At 40.9% G+C, this 21,498-nt stretch overlaps 1 protein-coding gene across 1 annotated transcript; it reads left to right on the top strand.

Annotated features, from left to right (window-relative positions):
• The first annotated feature begins 2,505 nt into the window (after window positions 1–2,505).
• Window positions 2,506–20,975, top strand: LOC120549225 (RAS guanyl-releasing protein 1-like). Its single transcript, XM_039785948.1, has 17 exons — window positions 2,506–3,058; window positions 3,658–3,833; window positions 11,156–11,261; window positions 12,689–12,751; window positions 12,839–12,970; window positions 13,566–13,719; window positions 13,896–14,069; window positions 14,888–15,004; window positions 15,091–15,366; window positions 15,775–15,855; window positions 16,607–16,711; window positions 16,890–16,999; window positions 17,474–17,618; window positions 17,775–17,811; window positions 18,225–18,344; window positions 19,081–19,406; window positions 19,504–20,975. Exons 1-17 carry the CDS (start codon window positions 2,922–2,924, stop codon window positions 19,636–19,638), a joined length of 2,394 nt encoding a protein of 797 aa, XP_039641882.1. The 5' UTR covers window positions 2,506–2,921; the 3' UTR covers window positions 19,639–20,975.
• The last annotated feature ends 523 nt before the right edge of the window (window positions 20,976–21,498 follow it).

Below are 21,498 nucleotides of genomic sequence, written 5' to 3'. Positions count from 1 at the left end.
TGGTATCGGTATCTGCAAGTAGTTTGTGCACTGATCTGATACCAAGCAATTTAGACCTGAAGAAAATCTACTTTAAAGTAGTTTATTTATGATTTTTTGGTTACACTTTACTTGAAGGTATCTACATAAGAGTGACATGACTCTGTCCTCTGTCATGTCACTCTTATGTAGATACCTTCAAGTAAAGTGTTACAGATTTTTTTTCTGTTATGACTGACTGTCAAACTGGTTAATAAAAGAAAGTTCTATGGCAATGAACGCCACATTTCTGTTTGTTCATGTTTCACAAAGAGTTTAACCTGAGCCAGGCTGTACAACAATGATAGCAATCACATCACATCCATACATGGGTACAGCTGTTAAAACATAATGAAATATATATGACACACTAGTGTCGGATCAGTACTCTGTATCGGCCGATGGTATCAGACCATCTCTACTGCAGAGTCTGTGGTGGTGCAGCAATAGGAGCAGGTAGAGCTCATACAATAACTACTCTACACATTAACACTTTAGCAGCTGAGTGATCTATTTCTCCATATATATGCTGCAGCAGCTAATTCTTAATAACCACCAAAGGTCAATATCATGGATGTATTACAAGACCAATATGCTCGGAAGTGGTCAGTAGATACTCAAAGTATCCACCAGGGGGTAGTCACAGCTCAACTGATGAGTTACTTGGTATGTCAGGTCTTTCACTCTTCTGACTTGAGTTGGTTTCTTAGAAATCTGACAAATTTCAATCGGCCAATCACCATTCAATGACCATTTGTCTCTGTGCAGTGTGTCAGTGCCCTGTGTAGGCCTACAGTGCATCCCTATAGAGGTACACTTTGGCCAGAAAAATCTATTCTAATAAGATCTTGATCATTTATCAAGAAATCCTTCACTGCCCTTTTTACTTACACCCTGAAGACATAAATCACCATGCTGCCGGCTGACTACTAATTGGCCATGCTGCATATTTTGAAGCAACATCCATGACCACAGTGCCAATGTCATCTTTAAATGATCTGCATCCAGGTGTCTGAGGAAACAAATGTGATGATTTTTAGAAAATTCAAATGAAGATAATACTTTGAAGATAATGCATGCAGATTATTTTAAAATAAAAGTTGAAAAGTTATGAGAATAAGACCAATAGTAGCATACCTGAAAACAACAACCCAAAACTTTTGTCTTTTAACTTCCTAAGAAACATTTCTATTGTGACATGAGGTCATTCAGAGTGCATAATCTTAAACCAATGTAGAAATATGGTCCACCCAAATGTATCAAATAATGTCTGAAGCAGTGCTGCAGTGAGATATGTTTAACAGGATTGGAGTATTGAATCAAGGCCCTCCTGTAGTAGAGGCACATGTCTCAAAGTCTACTTTTCAGTTTTCCTTATCAGTGTGTGTTTGTTGCTGGTCTAAGGTTGGGTGAAGACTCACAAGGAGACACTGGTCACAATTAGCACAATTGACAAAAGGTACCGTATACTGCTTTACTCATTCCTTGAAAAATCACACAAAATATGGCAATTCTTATTTATTTTAATTTTATTTGAAATCAGATTTAGATGTGCCTTAAACCACGTGGGGGCATGCTTAAGGCACCACTGACTGTTCTGATAACAGCATTGGCACAGAAAAGGTTGCAGAAAAGCTCTCTTATCAGAAGTAGCCAGCTGCTAATGCACAAAAACACATAAACTCAAGCCACTGCTCGTCTGTGGACAGCACGCAGAGAGTCACCTGATGAAATGGAGGATGGTGCAAGAGGCACAGAGCTGACTCAGATTTAATCACAGACTGTATGCACTTTATATTAGGTGTGCTATGGTGTGTGTTGCTCCTCCTAAGCTCAGGTAAAGTGAAGTGAGAAAGGGCAAACGCAAAGCTCCAGAGCTAATTTAACAACATTCCTTTTTGCTTAAACTGGTTGGGTTTTTTTTTCAAAGAAAAGCTGTGATTAATGCTTTTCAAATTACATCCTACGTAAGTTTTTTTTAAATTATTAAATTAACTATTACAGGACACTGCTAACTTTTGTGTGTTTGTGTGTCATTCCTTCTTTGAGGATAGATGGTTTTTAAGTTATTGTAATATTCAAATGTTCCGAATAAACCATAATCACGTTAAATCAATATTTCTATGGCCCTTGGGTGTCACATCAAATGTTAACAAACTGACTGTGTTGTTATTCATTGGCATAATTACATGAATCCCTTCTCACAGAGCTCTGTTCACCACCCAGATCAGTGTGATAAGACCCTCCTAAAGACCTCAGGAAACATCCTCTCTGGACCACCTACAGTATAGTACAATAACATTATCCCCCCCACATAAGCCTTAATGCAACCTACAACCACTGTTATCTTTAGAGGCAGGTCCACCCTTTTCCTGCTCTGCAGTCTGAACAAACACAAATGTTTTAGTAAAGTGCAAGAGGGATCACATCCCACAGATTTTCCAAAATGTCAACAACCCCCAAGAGACTGGTTTTGTGTGAACCTAATGAGATTTAGTTTGCTGCAATATGATTTGATGTGGGACAGCAGAACTGTGTAGTTCTGGAAACTGAAATCTGTGACCAAATTTGTAATCCTTACTACAGCTTTCAAATGACTGAGATGAGTAGGCTATTAACTGCTTCTCATTTTTGTTGGCTCTTCCCGCAAAAGAGAGACTTCACCGACCAAATTAATTCTTTAATTAAAGTTCTAGAGTAAAAACCTGTAAGAACTGGACGTTTGACGCAAGTAGTAACGCCTTGTGGCGTACAGAGCTCACTCTGTGTGAGTGACAAGCCCGGGACCACGGCCGCCCACTCACAGACAAGCTGGGTGACTCTTAATTGTGTAACGTCCATTGACGAGTCAGCACTATGCTGCTGAGACCGCGGAGGCGCACTGAGCCGAGCAGAGCAATGAAATGCTCCCATCGAGAAGAACACAGATGGATAGCCTAGTTCAACCGCTCGTCGCCCAGTACCTCGCTATGGGATGCCAATCAAAAGAAAACAACCCAAACGAAAGCATAACGTCGGAAGAAAAGGGAAAGGACGATGCGTAAGTCAGATACTCTTTTCGTGGTTTTTACTGGAGAGTTTCTGGTGTGGTTTCGGAGAAAATATGCGTATGATCAACAGTAACTTGATTCTTTCCGTTACCAGAGTTGTGTTAGTGACCGTTAATAAACTTTATTTGTCCTTAAACGGTGCGTAAAACTGAATTGATGCCACCCAATTATTTTACGCACAGGTTCTTAAATCTGAATTGTTACTTTCTGACCTTCCGCGCTTAAGCGACATGTGTGTAGATCAAATTCCTTCTTGTTTACTGGTCACTCAACAGTTTAGACTGGATGTCCGCAATCAACCGGTATTTCCCCAAGTTAAAGGAAGGAAATGAGAACAATGAAGTAAAGTAAAATGACATGGCAGCGGGGGGTGGGATTCAATTTAAACAATGGCTTCAATTCCGCATGACAATTATACAGATCGTGTCATGTGTAATAATCGGTCTCATAAGAGTATGGTTTGAAACACGTGTATATACACATACCATACATCCTTATAGGCAAATAGAGAAAGGCACCTTCATTACAACGAGCCCTCCTGTCCCTGGCCCTCCTCCCCCTCACTCTTCTTGTGTTGGTGTTTCTCCAGGAGAGTGACTCCAGGATGCAGCCCCAGGTCTAGAGTTTCTCCTCCAGGCCGTCCTCACAGGTTCCACAAACCCAGCCCGGCCCAAACCGTCCCCAGTAAGCCCATGATGTCCCTGGGTCCCCTCACCAAAGGCGGGAGCTGGGAGGAGATCATCCAGGCCTGTCTGCAATCCTTCGGTAAGTCCATGCTGACCTTTGGCACGAGTGTTGAGACTGTCTTGGTGGAATACTGCAGTGAAGTGTACAGTGGAAGGACAGGTGTTTGTGGTCCATGTTTCTTGTGTAACACTGACATTCTTTGGAGTGTTTAACTCAGACTTTATTGCAGCATTTGTCCCCTTTTATTGAGAAACAATAAGATAATGAGCCTCGGTTTATGTGAGATCACATGCTGTTGTAGTTTCCAAGAAGTCTGGGTTTTTCCCACCACTTTTCCTGGTATTTTTGCTGCAATCCTCCAAACATGTTTAGGCAGGCCTAAAAGAAAGAAAGGGAGTGGGAAGCTTTGCATTTGAAGGTGAAATGGATTTTGTTAACACAGCTGGATTTATTTGTGTTTAACGTAGAATTTTATGTTTTGAAGCTGAAATCAGTCATATGGATGATCAGATTTGGTTTTTTTGGGCTTGTTTTGTTTTGGGTGATTTTAAAATATTAAGAAAAACAGTATTTGATGATTGCATGTATTATAATTTCTTATGTTTCTGCAATCGTAAGCTGCACTGTATTTGTCGAATAATGTATTAGTATCAATATTACATATATTAAGATATATAGAAGGTTTTTTTATGAAAAAAGAACAACAGCGATTCATTAGGCTGTAGCTGGATCATTCAAGCAATGATCATTGGCTTCATCAAGTTGTCTGGAGTGCTCTCAAAGTTATGGTGATTGCGTCTCTGAAGAGACAAGCTTTCAAATATCCGTTGCCTGGTTACACAAATGGAGCAAGAGCAATGGCGAGGCATTACAATGGGCTGCACATAAAATGACATCCCATAACTATATTTATCTGTGGAGAGGTAAAACCAGGCAGTAATGACTGATGAGTTCAGATTCACGAAGGAAACAGAATTAATTAGAAGGAGAAGAGCTAGGAACCCTGTAGTACAGTATCCTAGCATGCTCGGAACACTGCTTAAAACAAGTGATAGCGTCACTCACTATGCAAAATGTGAGACCCACACACACATGCTCAAGATGGTATCTCACTGAGTACAGTGTGTTATTATGACTGGGGTTTTCCTTGAATAGCTTCTATTGATAAAATGGAACATAGTCCTGCTCCTCCTGGCCCACATCATAGGCGAACCCCTAAGGTCCACGAGTCCTGCCACCTTTTCAAATGTGAGAGTGCACGTAAGAGCTATTTGAAGGATTACCTTATGGCAGCTTCAAGCCCGGCTGAGCCGAAAGGTCAGCTCCCCTAACAGTGGTCCTCAGATGCTGACCAGCCTTTGAAATGCAGAGCACTATGAGGTGTGGATCAATAGCTGTTGACATCATCACTCTCTCCAGACTACACTGCACGCTCCGAGCATGCCCAGTGTCGACCTATACATATTTTCTAATACAGTTTATGATTAACAATTTATAAAATATGTAAGACATCAAACTATATGATTCCTACAGTGAGAACCTTTCTATTGGCCTGATAGAGAGCACTCAACCTCTAAAGCCATGGTTCCCAACCTTCTTTGTCAGACGTGTCCCCACAGAACTCCTTCATCAACACCACCCATCATGTTCCAAATGTGATTTTACATTGGATTATATTGAACTATTAATAATATAAAAGTGGATATAGTGGATGTTTCAATAATTTTTTCATGTGTGCATTCGTACTATTACCACTTGGAGTGGCAGAAGCTGGATGTTTTAACCATTTATTCATTACTTAGAGTAATTTCAATCATTCATCCATTTCTTCTAGCTATTTAAATCATATGGACTATTAATTTAGGCTAACTATTTCAACTGTTAATCCAGTGCTTTTAGCTAACTTATTTGCCCGCTTGCTAACTAGTTTGCACTTACTCTTCGTCAAGTGGTGCCCAGGTGTTATAGCTGACTCAATATGTGGATATATGTTTTTAAATCAAATCACAGACTTTTATTTTATAAAATTATAAAAGTATCCCTTACTGGAAATCACTGCTCTCAAGTATAAATTCAAACATAGTCCATGAAGTTAAGGTGAGTCCTGATTATTATGGTGAGGTTGCATCTGACTTGGATTCCTCTAAAACAAGACAATCAAGTCTGATAGGCTCTGTCAAAACAAGGAAAAGCGACACGCAGGTTTGGAGCGGCTGATAAATGTCTAAGATAAACTTAAAAGTGGGCCAGGTGCTGCGTGCCCTTGGCTGTGTTTATTACCACACAGTATCATACAGTTTGAGTGTAGCAGGCGGCAGCTTTCCTAATTTTCCAGTCCGGAACAGACAGTCCAGAGAGGATTTCCTCCTGCAATTAACCCTGCACAGGGAGGGTTAGTGGTTGGAAAATTGTGAAAAAAAAGATGGAGCAATTGTTTAGCTGATGGAGAGTCATGACTTCCTGTTGTGCATTTGCCATAGGTCTGACTTTGGCTGATACACACCTGATTGTTACCAGAGTGTGAAATAAAACACGTGTAAGTTGATTATTTTAGTAAAACAGGCTTGCTGAGTTTTCCACAAAGGTCAAAAAGAAGAAGTGGGTATTGCTTTATATAGATATGTCTTCACTGCATCAAAGCGCCACCAGCCATGTTATTTATGATATACATACATACATACACACACACATTATATATATTATATATTATATATATATTATATATTATATATATATATATAGATATAGATATATATAGATATAGATATTCTTTCACTTCTCTTCTTTCTTATTGACTTGACTGGTGAGGTAATTGATATTCACTGGGTTTAGCTGGTAATGGCTGTGTGTTACAAACAGAAACACACCTCATGCAGGATATGAGGGCTGGATTAGTCAGCTGCGGCTGGAGTGGTGAGTCGCTTACGGATAACAAAGATTAGAAAACATGTTGCCATGGTGTCTGAGGTATTTCCAAGGTGATATGGTTTAAAAGTGGGTCCACAGATGCCTGATGTCCTTGATGGTGTCAAGGTACTGGTGAAAGCCTCAAAGGGAAACAAGCCTCAGCTTCAGAACTCACAAAGCTTTCTTGTTCTTCACACTGTCAGAACAATGCATGTTCATTCTCTATTTGAGAATATGTAAATTGTCCCATGATATATAAATATATATTTTTTTAAATGCAATCAAATGCTCTTCCTCATGTCAGCCACTAATTCACTGCACATAACAGTGGTTTTAAGTTTCGCAGAAGACAAGATGGCGTGTTGCTTCGCTTAGGTTGGCAGGAAAATGCATTTTCTGCAATTATAGGTCAGACCTGCCATTGTGATGTTATGCAATATCTTTTTGTTTTTTAAAGTGCTTGACAAAAGAGCTTCTCACTCTGTGGGTCTCAAGATGTCAGATGTGTAGCATCAGACAACCAAGATAAGAAAAGGTGGTTGGGGTCCGTTTCAGAAAGCAGGTTTAGTGAAAACTCTGAGTTTTCTGTTTCAGAAAGGGAGGTTAATCAAACCTGAGAGAGAGAGGGGTAACTCCAGCCCGTTTCAGAAAGAGAGGTAACTTAAAGGACAATTCCAGCGCAAAAGGAACCTAGGGGTTAATAACATATGTGTACCGAGTCGACCATTCTCTGGGATCTGTTTTCATGCTAATTGAATGTGTCTCTAGCTTGAAACGAGCTAGCGCAAACCAGTGATTAGCTGCTAACGCTAGCTTTCGGGGCAGAGGGTAAATTGCCATTTCTACACCACTAACAAGGCTCAAAATAGCACCACACTTCAACGGTAGCATAATTAGGGTCCCTACATGCTCCTCGACATACATACATACAGTTTATTAAAAAGATAGATTATAAAGACAGTAGCGTTCATGTTTACATGCAGGTGCCATCTTGGAAAACGGTCATGACCAGTCGAACCACGAACGCTGTGTTTGAGCTATGTTATTGGTTACTGGTTGCACGGAGTTCGTCATTCGACTGGTCATGACTGTTTTCCAAGATGGCGCCCGCATCTATACATCTATATACTGTCTTTATAATCTATCTTTTTAATAAACTGTATGTACACTTACAAAGTTCTCAATGCTTCGGTTTACATGTAGGGACCCTGATTATACTACCATTTACAAGTGTGGTGCTATTTTGAGCCTTGTTAATGGTGTAGAAATAGCGATTTACCCTTTTGATTAGCATGAAAACAAATCCCAGAGGACGGTCAACTCAGTACACATGTTATTAACCCCTAGGTTCATTTTGCGCCGGAATTGTCCTTTAACCTCAGAGTCAGTTACTATGGTAACTGAGCCTGTGAACCTAACCTGGTCAGGAGCAGGTTTTTTAATCCCGAAGTTTTCTGTCTCCCCCTTTGACACAGCGCTTTTTTCCTTTTTTCAGGTTGTTAAAAAGTTGGTTTTACGTATTTTTCTGGTTAAACATACGTCGGAAGATGATATTGAGGCCCGACTAGGTGTATTATCATTTCCGGATAACTACCTATTTGAGAGGTATCGTTTTTCTTCACAGTCCATCAGATATGTAGATTCCTTATCTGTCCTTACATCACTAACGTCACCCATCGTGGACATGCTTTTACATCCCAGCAGATTCTTTGTGTCACATTATGTTTTTTGCAAATGCAGAGCTGTCAGAAAAGTGTGCTTTGCTCTGAAACATTTTTTAAACATGTTTGTAGTGTTCCCTGGACACAAACCAGTGAGAGCCATTAAAAATAATTAAATGATTATAAATTATAATTCTGTTAATGATGGTGCTGCAACCTCAGAATGGGATTAGTATTAGTTTACTTTTTCGCCTGCAGGATTGTACCTAAATGAAATTATAGGTGTAATGCCATTCCTGTTTTCACCAGTAATATTATAGGTTACCTGTGTTTAAATATGAAAATTAATACACTATATAAGAGCTTACGCATTGACTCGAAGAGCAATTTTCTCCCACACCAATTCTTGCTATTTTGCAGCAGCAGCCGTGTTGCTTTTTTAACAAAATGCATGTTAAGCCTCGCTGTTTGTGCCCATGAGTAGTTCCAGTTCAAAAGGGGTAAAGTATGCCGACCGATTTGTTTGTGGTTGTTGCCATGGTGAATCCTAGTATCATGGCTCCATTCATGCTGCCTTTTTATTGTGATGGTGCATGCGCTTAACTCTGAGTGAACCTACTCTGAGTTGATTGAACCAACTCAAATCAGCTGTTCTGGAACCCGAAAACTCCCCATCTCAGGGTAAATCAACTCAGAGATCAGGGTTACAATCAGAGGATCCTATCCTGCACCCGGCGCAGCACAGTGCAAAGCCTGACGCAAGTGTCTTTGCTAGTTTAAAACCGACGCAGTTGTCAATTTTTAAATAGCAAATGCACCTATGCCCATCTGTGCGCCCATGGGCGTGCTGGTCTTATAGGGAGGTGTGTTCAAGTGAATTCTTGGCGTATTGCTATCTTGAGGCAGCGGGAAGTGATCGCGCCATTGACCAACAAAAACCTGGTCTAAAGTCAATAGCGCAGCATTTCATTTTTATTTTAACAGCGAATTAGTAAAATGCGCCTAGGCTTGTGCACAGCGCGCGCACTATGCTTGTTACACACATTCAGGGAAGCGCAGCAGCACACAAAGATTACAAATAAAAAATATTACGGTGCAAATCCGCCATCATAATAGCAATGCGCCAAGGTACAAACGCGCCTGGCTTTTAAAGGGAATGGGAGATGACACTCTGATTGGTTTATTGCATGTTACGCCCAAAACACACCTATGAATTAATAAAGACACTAAGTACAACCCTTTTGAACCATGCGCCCTGCACACTGACCCTTTTTTCCACCGTCAAACTAGCAAAAGTGGATTTGGACACGCCCTAGATGCACCTGCACCATGTGCTTCATGCCGTGCACTTAGATCGTTAAAATAGGGCCCAGAGTTTGTTAAACCTCCTTCCTGAAATGGGCCCCTGGTCACAAAGGGAGGAAGTGAGATATACACAAGGAAAAAGGAAGCGAAAAGGTAATGAGACAAGCAAGCCACAGAGTTTCACACAATCAGAGGAAGCCACTACAGTTTTAATGTAAACAGTCACAGGAAAATATGGCTTTAAAACTGAGAAAATGATCATGAAAAAATAAAACGCATGGCCTACTATACAGTAATATAGTAACACAGATTCCATAGTAAGAGCACTAGAGATGCTTATTGAATAATATATTATTCATATCTAAATAATAACCATTTAAATTTGTTGCATGTCTTATTTTTATCTTAGCTAGAGCTATTGGATTCCACCAGGCGCAGCTAATCGCGGCCACTCTAGACAATGCTTGTGATTTCATCAGCATTTCAGAAGTGCCCCAGAAGCGTCTCTTCGTTCTGCTCTGCTACTAATACGTGCCTGGTCTATTTTTGACAGAGCATTTCTCCTCACCGATCAACAAGCGATTCTGCTCCTCTTCTCTTTTATAATCACATGCAGAGCTGTCTGTCGCGCAGTTTCCTTGCACTTGACAGATTTATTTGTCGCATGACCCTGCATGTGGATTAATCCGCAGCTGAAAATAGTCCCAAATGAAAGCACTATTTTTACTCCTGTTTGAGATTGCAAAAAACTAGAGTGTCCAGCTGTTTTGGACTTTTTATGGGTCCGTGCCGTCAACAGCCTTGGCCGGAGGCATTACGTTTTCGGGGTTGTCCATCCATCTGTCCCATTCTCGTGAATGCAATATCTCAGGAACGCCTGGAGGGAATTTCTTGTCTTATTTCTTTCTTGAAACGCCCACTTGGACTCAAGGATGAACTGATAAGACTATGGTGGTCAAAAGTCAAGTCACTGTGACCTCACAAAATGCATTTTTGGACCTAACTCAAAAATTCCTACTCTATAATGACAACATTTCAAAAACGCTTTTCTGGCTATATTTATCCCCATAACTCAGGGGAGATTGTGTCCATATTTCACATGTGACAGATTTCACATTTGGTCAGATACTGAATTGGTGATACTAATCTTGGGTGCCCACCTTGAAACTGGGATGATTGGAAAGATCTTTTGGGCTGCCGGGTTGAAGATGTGTGTTTATGCTTTGCCCAAAAATATCTTTAAAAAATTCCTTCCTTTGGGGGAGGCATGCAACCGCAAGGCCGTAATTTTAATTTGAAAATGAGTAATGAGTATATATTTGCGACTGGTTTATTTTAAGTCAAACACATATGTGATGTATCAGACACCACTGATTCTGGTTTGATAAATCTTATCGGATGCCACCTAAACAACGGAAATCTTATGTCACCTCAGATGGAACTGGACATGTTGTCTTGCAATAGGCATTGTTTTCTTTACTTTGTAGCAATGAGAGTCAATTCAAGTGTGTGCATTTTGTCTTGCAGACTCAGATGGTGGGGTTTGTGGGAGCAGCCACCTGTTGAACATCACCTTGACCATGCACCGTATTCACATCTCCTCCAGTGATCTGCTGGATAAACTCACCGCTCTATATCCTTCAACAGTCCGTCATAAGGCTATGATTGCTATCTCAACACGGACAGATAAATCATACAATGCACTGGTCAATTTAGAGAACCAAATGTAAAGTGGGATCAGATCACTGGCTCTGTTGTGTGCTGCTTTCCTTTGGTTGTCAACAGCAACAGGCAATCAAGCTTGTACTTGGCTTACAATGCAGCCTGTAGCTGTCAGTGTAAAGCGTGATAGGCAAGTGGCAACTCATGTTTACTCCTGCTGTCAGTTGCTGTAGACCTTTTACATCCATGTCTGTGTAAATCCCCTCCCCAATGGGCCCTGTATCCCATGCAGCAGAGCGCATTACCATTGTGTATTTGGTCTCTTTCAAAATGCTTGATTTTTTTTCCCCCACTTCACACTGAGAAAAAAGCATGTTTTTTTTGTAGTGTCTTGTGACTGAAGGGCCTGTAATTTAGGCTTCCATTCAGGAAACAACAGTGGCGTCACGAAGCCTCTCAGAGGAGCCTACTGGCCCCGGTGAGCAGCCTTTGTGTTTCAGGTGTTAATTACCTCTGCCTCTTTCACATACAGGTCCTCTTCAACTGTATATAAACACAGACCCTCTCTTGCTTAAAGAGCCTCCTGCTCACACGAACCCACGTCAGAGCACACAACGCAGAATGCCCCTCTGCTTTTTTTAACCCTCTCGTTCTGAGCCGAAGACCCAAAAGGATAAATCAAATAAATTCAGTGTGTGGGGTTAGGATCAGGGAAGAGACACAGAGGCCATTAACAGTCTTCATCACAGTCTGGCCTTGGGATTGTGTGGGCAGTTCTTCTGCTCCCATGATGCAATTAGCCTTTTATGTGCATCACTTCAAGCTGATTTCTGCTAATTGAGAGCTATAGTCTGTTTATAAGAGCTGCTTAAGGATGTGCTTTTGTGTGTACTGTATATAAACTGATAGGGCAGTGTTTTTGTGGTCAACATGTGCAAAATGGAAGACTGATTATAATGAATAATATTCTTATGGGCTGACAACATTGATCAAAACATCTTTAGAGTCCTAACACTTAACAATGCACATTCATCAACAGTTGTTCTACAGTATATGAGGCATTGATTGTCTGTTCTGTTTGTACATTTTGTTATTCACTTACTTCAGTATGCCAGAATGATTCATTCAGTGATGCTCATCAGTCGCCTCCTCCCACATTACCAAATGCCACTTCTGTTCGCCTTTTACTTTAGTTGCTGTAGTTTTTATTAATGAGTTGTTTGTATGAAAGAAATCCTGCAGTCGAAGTACACATATGTTCGTTGTCCCGAACAATGTCGACGATCAGCAGATTTGCTGAACAAGCTATTTTCGCATGAACAAATAAATAAAAACCACACTTTGCTCAGGTTAATTATCACGATCAGTCAACATCAGCTCCTTAACCAAAGCCCTTACATTTAAAACGGCGCTGGACAATGAGCAGCCAACAGAGTGCCAGAGGATATGCTATCTCATCAGGTCAGTTTAACACACTGATACATTGTAAGAGTCTAACTTTAATTGTATGTTCTGTATCAGTCTCATGGTATCATCTCGGATCTCCAGGCACTGGATCCAGGAATTCTGGATGATGTTCCGGTTGCACCACAGCTTGTCAGACAGCCTGGACCAGTTCCGGGAGCTAATCAGTGAGCAGGGACAGGAGCATCTTTGCTCTCTCCTAGAGACCAAATGGATGTAAGTGTTAATCTCTGACCAGCTGGCAACTGAGACATTAGGCCTACACAAAACTCAGTTGTTTGTTCAGTGATGGAAATTACTGAAATCAGTCACAGTCAAAGAATGCAGACTTTGAACTGAACAGTATAACTTTGAGGCTGTGAATGTAGCTTCAAACATATGTCTTCTTCTATATTCCACACTTGACTACTTGGCTACTTGGGCTGCAGCTAACAATTATTTTTATTATCAGTTAATCTGCCCACTGTTTCTCAATTAATCAGAAATTCAGAAGTTCAAGTCAGAAAATTTCCATCATAGTTTCCCAGAGCCCAAGGCGATGTCTTCAAATGTCTTGTTTTGTCTGACCAGCAGCCCAAAACCCAAAGATATTCATCATAGACTATAAAAACAGCTGATATTTACATTTGAGAGGTTTGAGCCACTGAATTGGTTAAAAAAGTTTTTTTTAAATGGAGCTTAAAAAATTACTTTACGACTTAAAAAACTGAAACAATTACCAAAGTTGCCAAATTTGTTCACTTCATGAAGTCATTCTGTCAGTTAACCTTTGCTGATTGTAAGTCGTGTTATGTTCAATGGTGTGTTCTAGAAATGAACGGGACTGGTCGTGGAAGGCCAGCCAGAAGATCAAAGCTAACAGCAGTAAAAAGAGGAAGGTTTCTCTTCTTTTTGATCACCTGGAGCCCATTGAGCTGGCAGAGCATCTTACCTTCCTGGAATTCAAGTCTTTCTGCAGGATATCAGTGAGTGTACACACTAAAAGACTATTCCAGTGTATAGGTTATCTTTTGCACATTGATGATTTGTTTATATGACATGCATCTCTGAACTGAAAACCATTAGGTATTTCCTCTCCACGGGAAATGCCTCGCAGTTTCCGTGCAGCAATTTATGCTCCTCTCTCTGCTCTCTGTGCCAGTTTGTAGACTATCAGAATTACATTCGAAGCTGCTGCATGAAGGACATCCCCGTGATGGAGCGTTCCATTGCCCTGTGTAATGGTATCTCCCAGTGGGTTCAGCTGATGGTGCTGAGCAGGCCGACCGCTCAGCTGAGAGCTGAGGTTTTCACCAAGTTTATCCATGTGGCGCAGGTAATGGTTTAATCAACCCCTCACTACTGCTCTTACACTTTCTGTTCCTGGTTTAGTTGGAAAAAATGAACTCTTTTTGACACATTTCCTCTTTGCTTACATTAACGTACTATTGTTCACGCACCTTATCTAACTAATGACAGTTGATTGTCACACTCTGAACAGCACTATAGATGCAACATAATTTGCAGTTGCATAATGCATACTCACAGAGAGCTGGTAATAGATTTCCAAGAGCTCCGCTGCAGGCTTTTTCGCGTAACCAAAGATCTTACCAAAAGAAAAATATTAACTGTAGCAAGCTAATGGAGTCATTAAGTGGAACACACTTAGACACAGAGGAGTTTGTGAAAGTGGAAAAGAGAGAAGTGAGTGTAGTCACTGATCAGACCTTGCATGCTAAAACCAATCCAATGTGAAGCTGCATGCAGCCTACTGAGAAGCGATGCGCTGGCTTCAGGGAGCCGTTAGGCAGGCTTGTACTCTGATGGACCTCTTGCACTGTTACACTAATGCAACAGTCTGCTGCTGCTCACGGCTGTCAACCTAAAAAACCCCAAGGGTGTGGAAACGAATTTCACACCATAATGCTCCAGTGCCAGCACGAATTAGAGATCTAAAAAGAGAGAGAGAAGCACTTCCAAAAAAGAGTGAGATATCAGAGCGCGGGAAGAAAAAGCCGACAATTTAAGTGGCTTATGTAACTGCAGTGTTGTGGATTATATAACCAAGGCTACCTGGAACAAGTTTAATTGAGTGCGTGTTTACATGTGTGTGCACGGATGCGCTGATGTGTGCTTTTTGTGTGCGTCCACCAGAGTCTACATCTTATGCACAATTACAACACACTAATGGCAGTGGTGGGAGGGCTTTGTCACAGCTCGATTTCCAGACTGAAGGACACCACCTCACTTGTACCCAGTGAGGTCACCAAGGTAAATGACATCTATCATCATAAGAGCCAGCTGATGATGGAGCAAAACCAAAACATCCTCACTAAAAAATTCTATTCACTCCCTAGGTACTGAACGAGATGACAGACCTGCTGTCCTCTTGCAGAAACTATGACAACTATAGACAAGCTTACAACAGGTGTACAGGTTTTAAAATCCCTATCATGGGGGTCCACCTCAAAGATCTGATTTCGGTTAATGAGGCCATGTCAGACTATGTTGAGGACAACAAGGTGAATGTCCAGAAGCTTCAGGCACTCTACAGCCACATTAATGAGCTGATCCAGCTCCAGCAAATCCCTCCTAGGCTGGACGCTAACAAGGACCTGGTCCATCTGCTGACGGTAGTGCAACTTTACTTTAGATTTTTTTCAAATTGTTATGTAGCTTCTGCTTCATGTGATTCACTAGATTGTATTGAATGCAAGCCAGATGCAAATGAGCGTGTTACAGCATGTGGATTGTCGGCGCTTGTGTGGGTGTGCTGAGAGTCTATGATCTATGAGTGTGTGGGTGACGAACTGAGTGTGAATGAGAGGGAGTTCAGATTGATATATTGTTGTGTTATCTGTGTGTGGTGCTTTAAATGTACTTGAGCGACAGAATGCCCATGAAGAGATAATAGTTACCCTGTGACCTAATATTGCCCTCATCAAAACCTGTTTCAAGGAGAAAGATATAGATATACAGAGAGGTCTTACTCTTTCTGTTTACCTCCCATGTGTTGACATGTGTTTTCTCCTTACCTACAGCTGTCCTTGGACCTCTACTACACTGAGGATGAGATATATGAACTGTCATACACCAGAGAACCCAAGAACTGTAAAGCACTTGTGAGTGATAGAAGCAGAGCCACTTTAAGTTAACAACTGTTTTCCGGTCTAGAGTTGGATAAAAAGATTGGTGCCACGTTCATGTTTGTATGCTAAATATGAAGCTACAGCCGGTTAGCTTAGCTCAAAGAATGCCAACTTGCCTGTCAACTAGCTAAGACAAATACAAGTATTAAAGCAAAAGCTGAGTAATACTCAAAGGAATAGTTTGACATTTGGGGAAATACAGTTATTCTCTTTCTTGTCGAGAGTTGGATAAGAAGATTGATACCACTTTCACGTCTGTATATGCTAAATATGAAGCTACAGGCAGCAGCGGGTTAGTTTGGAAAAGGGGAAACAGCTAGCCTGCCTCTATCCACAGGTAACAACATCCACCTACCAGCTCTCTAAAGCTCACTAATTCACATGAAATATTTCTAGGATGTACCTTTGGACAGAGCAAGGCTAGCTGTTTCCCCTTGTTTCCCATTATTTATGCTACACTAAGCTAACCGGCTGCTTGCTCCAGCTACATATTTACAAGCATGAGAGAGGTATTAATCGTCTCATCTAACTCTGCAATAAAGCAAATAAGCATATTTCCTAAAATGTCGAAATACATTAATGTCCTTCTAAGCATTAAAAAAAGAATAATTTGCCAGTAGTGCTTCTGCTTCTGAAGGCTGTTCATAGACTTAGTGTAACAGTTAGTTTAACAGAATTGCCCAGATAATATTTCACACTACTTATCTAATTCATTTTCTATTAGCCAGCCACGCCCTCTAGACCTCCAGTTGTGGTGGACTGGGCACCAGGAGTGGCTCCTAAACCCGACCCCCGAACTATCAGCAAACATGTGCAGAGAATGGTGGACGTAAGTGTTTCTTTTTTCAAGTGTAGCCTCCACATTGCTACTCAGTAATGCTGTTATATAACCCTAATTATTTATTGTAACTATTCTTCTGGATGCTGCCATTTTGACAGCCTGCTATTATCAGCTATTGTGCACTAATAGTCAAGCAACAATTGTGTTTCCCTTTTGTCTTTCACAGTCTGTGTTTAAGAACTACGATCACGACGAGAACGGCTTCATTTCTCAAGTGGAATTTGAGAAAATTGCTGCTAGCTTTCCGTTTTCCTTCTGTGTCATGGACAAAGAGAAGTGAGTTTGTTTGCCAGGTCACACACATGCTCTAAGCTCATGTGTGACTTCACAGGAGAGGAAGAAAAAGTGGTATTTGTGGTGATGGCAACAGGAAACATTAAATAGCTGCAGAACGAACCATAACTCCCTACCATTAAATAGTAACAGTTTTATTTCTCATGCACGTCCAGTGGTACGTGACAACCCACAGAGAAGCATGTGATTCCTAATTTAGACCTAAACATGAAAACCACTATAGTTGATGGTACGGTTTTCACATTACACAATCACAAAGTGGTATTGTGTTCAACACGTGTGGCAGAAGAGGGTTCAGTCATAAATAAATCAGGTCAGACATTACCAAACATTAAAGTATGAAGGTATGATCTGAAAATGTCTGTCAAAATGTTTATACCCCCTTCACCATTCTGTATCATTATCAGCTCTATTTCCTCTGTTAAATGATACTGCGTATGTGTTGTGGTTGTCCAGGGAAGGTCACATCAGCAGAGAGGAGATCACAGCCTATTTCATGCGGGCCAGTGTCATCTGCTCCAAACTGGGTCTTGGCTTTGTCCACAACTTCCAGGAGACCACTTACATGAAGCCCACCTTCTGTGACAACTGCTCAGGATTTGTAAGTCACCGCATAAAGTTAATGTATTAGAAAAATATATTAACTGCTTTTCTGCTATGTCATAAACATTCTTCAACAATATATAATCTTGTTAGTTTTGCTTTTGCTTCAGTGATGTGAAAACCGTTGTGTTTTTCTCCATATTCTTCTTCACAGCTGTGGGGTGTCATCAAGCAAGGCTACAGATGCAAAGGTGATTATTGCACTCTATCTTGTGCAATGTAAGCATGTCTATCTTTGGCAAAATGTCAGTCAGTATCATGCTTACAAAATGAGGAGAGGTACACACGGTGTCTTGTGGGGAGCAGGTAAAGTGAAGCTATCTTAGGACGGTGTTGTGTGGTTTTCTGTGTTGCACACAGCTAGCTGAACCTTGCAGCACATGAAAAAAAAGATAGTCTGCAGCCAGAACCACAGTTTTCCCCCTCCCCCATCCCTCAAAAGATCTGAGAGTTATTTGTTTGCCTGACACTAGGCATGCAAAGGTCTGAAAGTTGCATTTGCAGTAGAGATAGTGTCAGAAAATTCAGTAGAAGTCAGTTTGTAGATGTTAGACCAACGCTAGTTCATGTTCTTACATGTTGTGCATTCTTTTGACTGGCTCAGACTGCGGAATGAACTGCCACAGGCTGTGCAAGGACCAGGTGGCATTTGAGTGCAAGAAGAATGCCAAATTGACCAACGCCAACGACAGTCCGACACTGAGTTCCACGCCTGTCACCACGGGTACCACACACACACACACACACACACACACACACACACACACACACACACACACACACACACACACACACACACACACACACACACACACACACACACACACACACACACACACACACACACACCTGAAGTATGAAAACAATAACATGGGTGTAACATGGCAGCAATCAGAAGGTCCCTAAGAAAGGTGCCATCTCGTGGCAGATGCTTTTTATGGCACATGTTCATCAAGTAAGCTGTGCTATTTCCTGTAATCACTGCCTGCCACACTGTACAGAAAACAAGAAAAGTCAGAATTTACATGATTTCACTTTAGTTTGCAGCAGCTTAAATAAGACAAGTATAGCGCACAGAGTCTGATGTCAGGGTGATTTCCCTCCAGCTGTCATTAGGAACGGTTTCACTTACAGTAAATCTGAAGCTACCCACCTGCCACGAGAAAGCTACTTTATTCAGAACTTTCGATTTTACTTAGTATGGATTGACACATCTTGAAAACACGGGGGCTATATATTAACAATTAACAACTCAGCCCCTCTTCAAATGAGTCTTTGTGACGTGCTATTTTGTCATATGGTTTATTTGTCTTGTCTTTTATTGCATACTGAATTGAGTCTTTTTGTTTTGTGGCCGTTGATTGCTTAGATCAGAAGACATAAAGTGGAGACAATCTTAACAATCTGCATTTTCCATTTGTCTCATTTGAAATAATTACTGATAATGCCCCACTCTCCAGGTTCAGAAGAATGTCCTTTCCCATACCCACCAGATGACAGCAAAGACTGGAGCCCAGACTCCCCAGTCACCTCCTATTCAAGGCCTCAGAGAGTCCATTGTGGCACCCAGACAGAGGGACCCCAACTTTCCTCTGCAGCCCATGAGTCCAGCCGCCTTCAGCCTTCTCTGCTGGTCCCAGCAGCACCCACCCTTACCTCATGTCCCAGCCCGGTGCCACAGAGAAAACAGCGACACTGTGCCAAGTGGGAAAACAGAGCGTCTGTTGCGCAAAAGCCTAAAGAGCCAAAAGAGGAGAACAAACCCACCCATGAATCTCTAGAATCAGTGAGTGTGAAAATAAATATTTCCTAATAACAAATGCACAGTATTTAAATGTACCACAGTTGTTGTAGATCATACAAATCTTTTGCATCTTTCCCAGGACAACCAGAGGCTCCAGAGAGCCAATGAGACACTACGTAGGAAGCTGAAGGAGACAGAGCGGGAGGTGGAGATGCTAAAGACACTGCTCAAAAGGCATGCTCTCCACCCTGTGGAGGAGGACTCCTCCTCCTAGACACATACACACACTGGACCTCCTCTAGGGAGAGTGGTGCTGCCCCCCTATGGCGGCATGTATAAATCTGGATCCAGTGTTTAAGTTATTGGTCATGAACAGTGCAAATATTTTACCGGTTTAACGACCTAGGCAATTTGGTATAAAGCGGGATACAATGCACCAAGCCAGTGAAGGAATTTTAATGCTAATGGTACACAGTCAATCAAAAAAAGCTGATCAGTATGTCACCAATAATGAGGTTAAGGAAATCTTTTAGGTGTGTATGGGTTTTTTGAAACCAGCTACAGTACATACAGAAATTACAGTAAAAATACTGTAGTGTTATATTTGAAGAAGTTTCAAGTGAGCAGAAGGTATTGTAAAGTTCACCGAAGAATGAAAATCGTTGCAATGCGGATTACTCACTTTTTTCAGTGAACCTTTAAGAATGCTTGGAGTTGGAATGAAGTTCCCTTTGTGAAGGCAGTATTTTAGAATAGAAATGGCAGAATGTGCTTGATCAATTGTTGATCAATAATGAGACTAGATATTTATGTTAAACATAAAATGGAAATCAGAGGAAAACAAGAATTGTGTATATCACAGGTGCATCATTATTATTATAATAATAATATTATTATTATTAATAAAGGGGCTGTACTCGAAATACTGAAAAAACTGCGGGCTGGGATTGCCTTCACACGGCTCTCATGGACTGTTCCCCAATATGTGAAATACCCGAACCGGCGACGAAAACAAAGAACATAGAAGCTTAAATTCCAACACAAACGGAGGGAGTGTGACTTCAGTCTCTGCTTAAGACGCCATTACTCCACTATATCTTTACATAGCTAATATTTGTTTGCTGCTATATTAATGTTCTGAATGTCGAGTACAGCCCCTTTAAAGACGAGGGCCAAGTGATTATAGCAGCAGAATGGTAGTTGGAGGCCTCAGATGTACAAAACTGTTACTCTGCACCATTGTCCCTGTTCTTATAAATGCACAAGATGTTGTCAGTGCTTCTGCTTTGTTGTCTCAAACACTACACAGTTCATATAGAGAGTGACAGATATGAACATTTTGTACAGCATTCTAGGATTTTCAGTGAATTATTTATGCTTGTGTGTGTTGGCATCATATTGATACTTTTTTATTTTCATTGTGCAGCCATGTTATGTTATTGCTGTGTGGTCCATTGTAGCAGTGTTGTACTGTAAGTTAAGATACATGTGTTTGTAATGTGTGTAAATACAAAGTATACACAGCGCCATCTTAATTAAGTCAAAATTCATCCCTTCTCTCAGTATTGTTCTCTTACTGTTATAATAAATACTGTATTATATTTAAAATCATTGCTTGTGTTACTCAATTTGACCACTGAGGGTCACTAAAGCTTCATAATATTTCTTTAGCTGACTTTTTTCAAACACTCTGGGACCTGAACTAAGTGTTTCACTCTAATTAGCTATCTGTGTGTTTACCTCAAACACTTTCTGTCAAATTAAAGAGCAAAAAACAATCTTTTTCTCCACTTTCTCAACTTTAAAATCTTAAAGTCTTAATCTTTGGGAGTTTAAAGATGAGTAAATCTTTGGAAGTTTAAATATGAATACATTGTTCTGTATATATCTGACTTTGTGAGACATAAACCTTTGAAGACAGGCTGTGTCACCCTGTTGTCTGGAGACTGTGCCAATCTGGCTTGTCCCTTGGGCTTTGCTACTGGTAATGAATTCCAGCTCCACGCACATAATGTTGCCCCGTAGATAATGAGAGGGCGACTGTCTGCTGTTGGAGAAGCACAGATTCAAACCAAGTACCTAATCCTTCAGCTTTCTTTATGCAATACTCATGCATAACAGGTGATTTTTACAC

Source organism: Perca fluviatilis, chromosome 20, assembly GCF_010015445.1.
Source record: "Perca fluviatilis chromosome 20, GENO_Pfluv_1.0, whole genome shotgun sequence".
Classification (NCBI taxonomy): Eukaryota; Metazoa; Chordata; class Actinopteri; order Perciformes; family Percidae; genus Perca; species Perca fluviatilis.
Note: the sequence above shows the minus strand (reverse complement) of the source record. Positions and strands in the feature narration are given on the sequence as shown.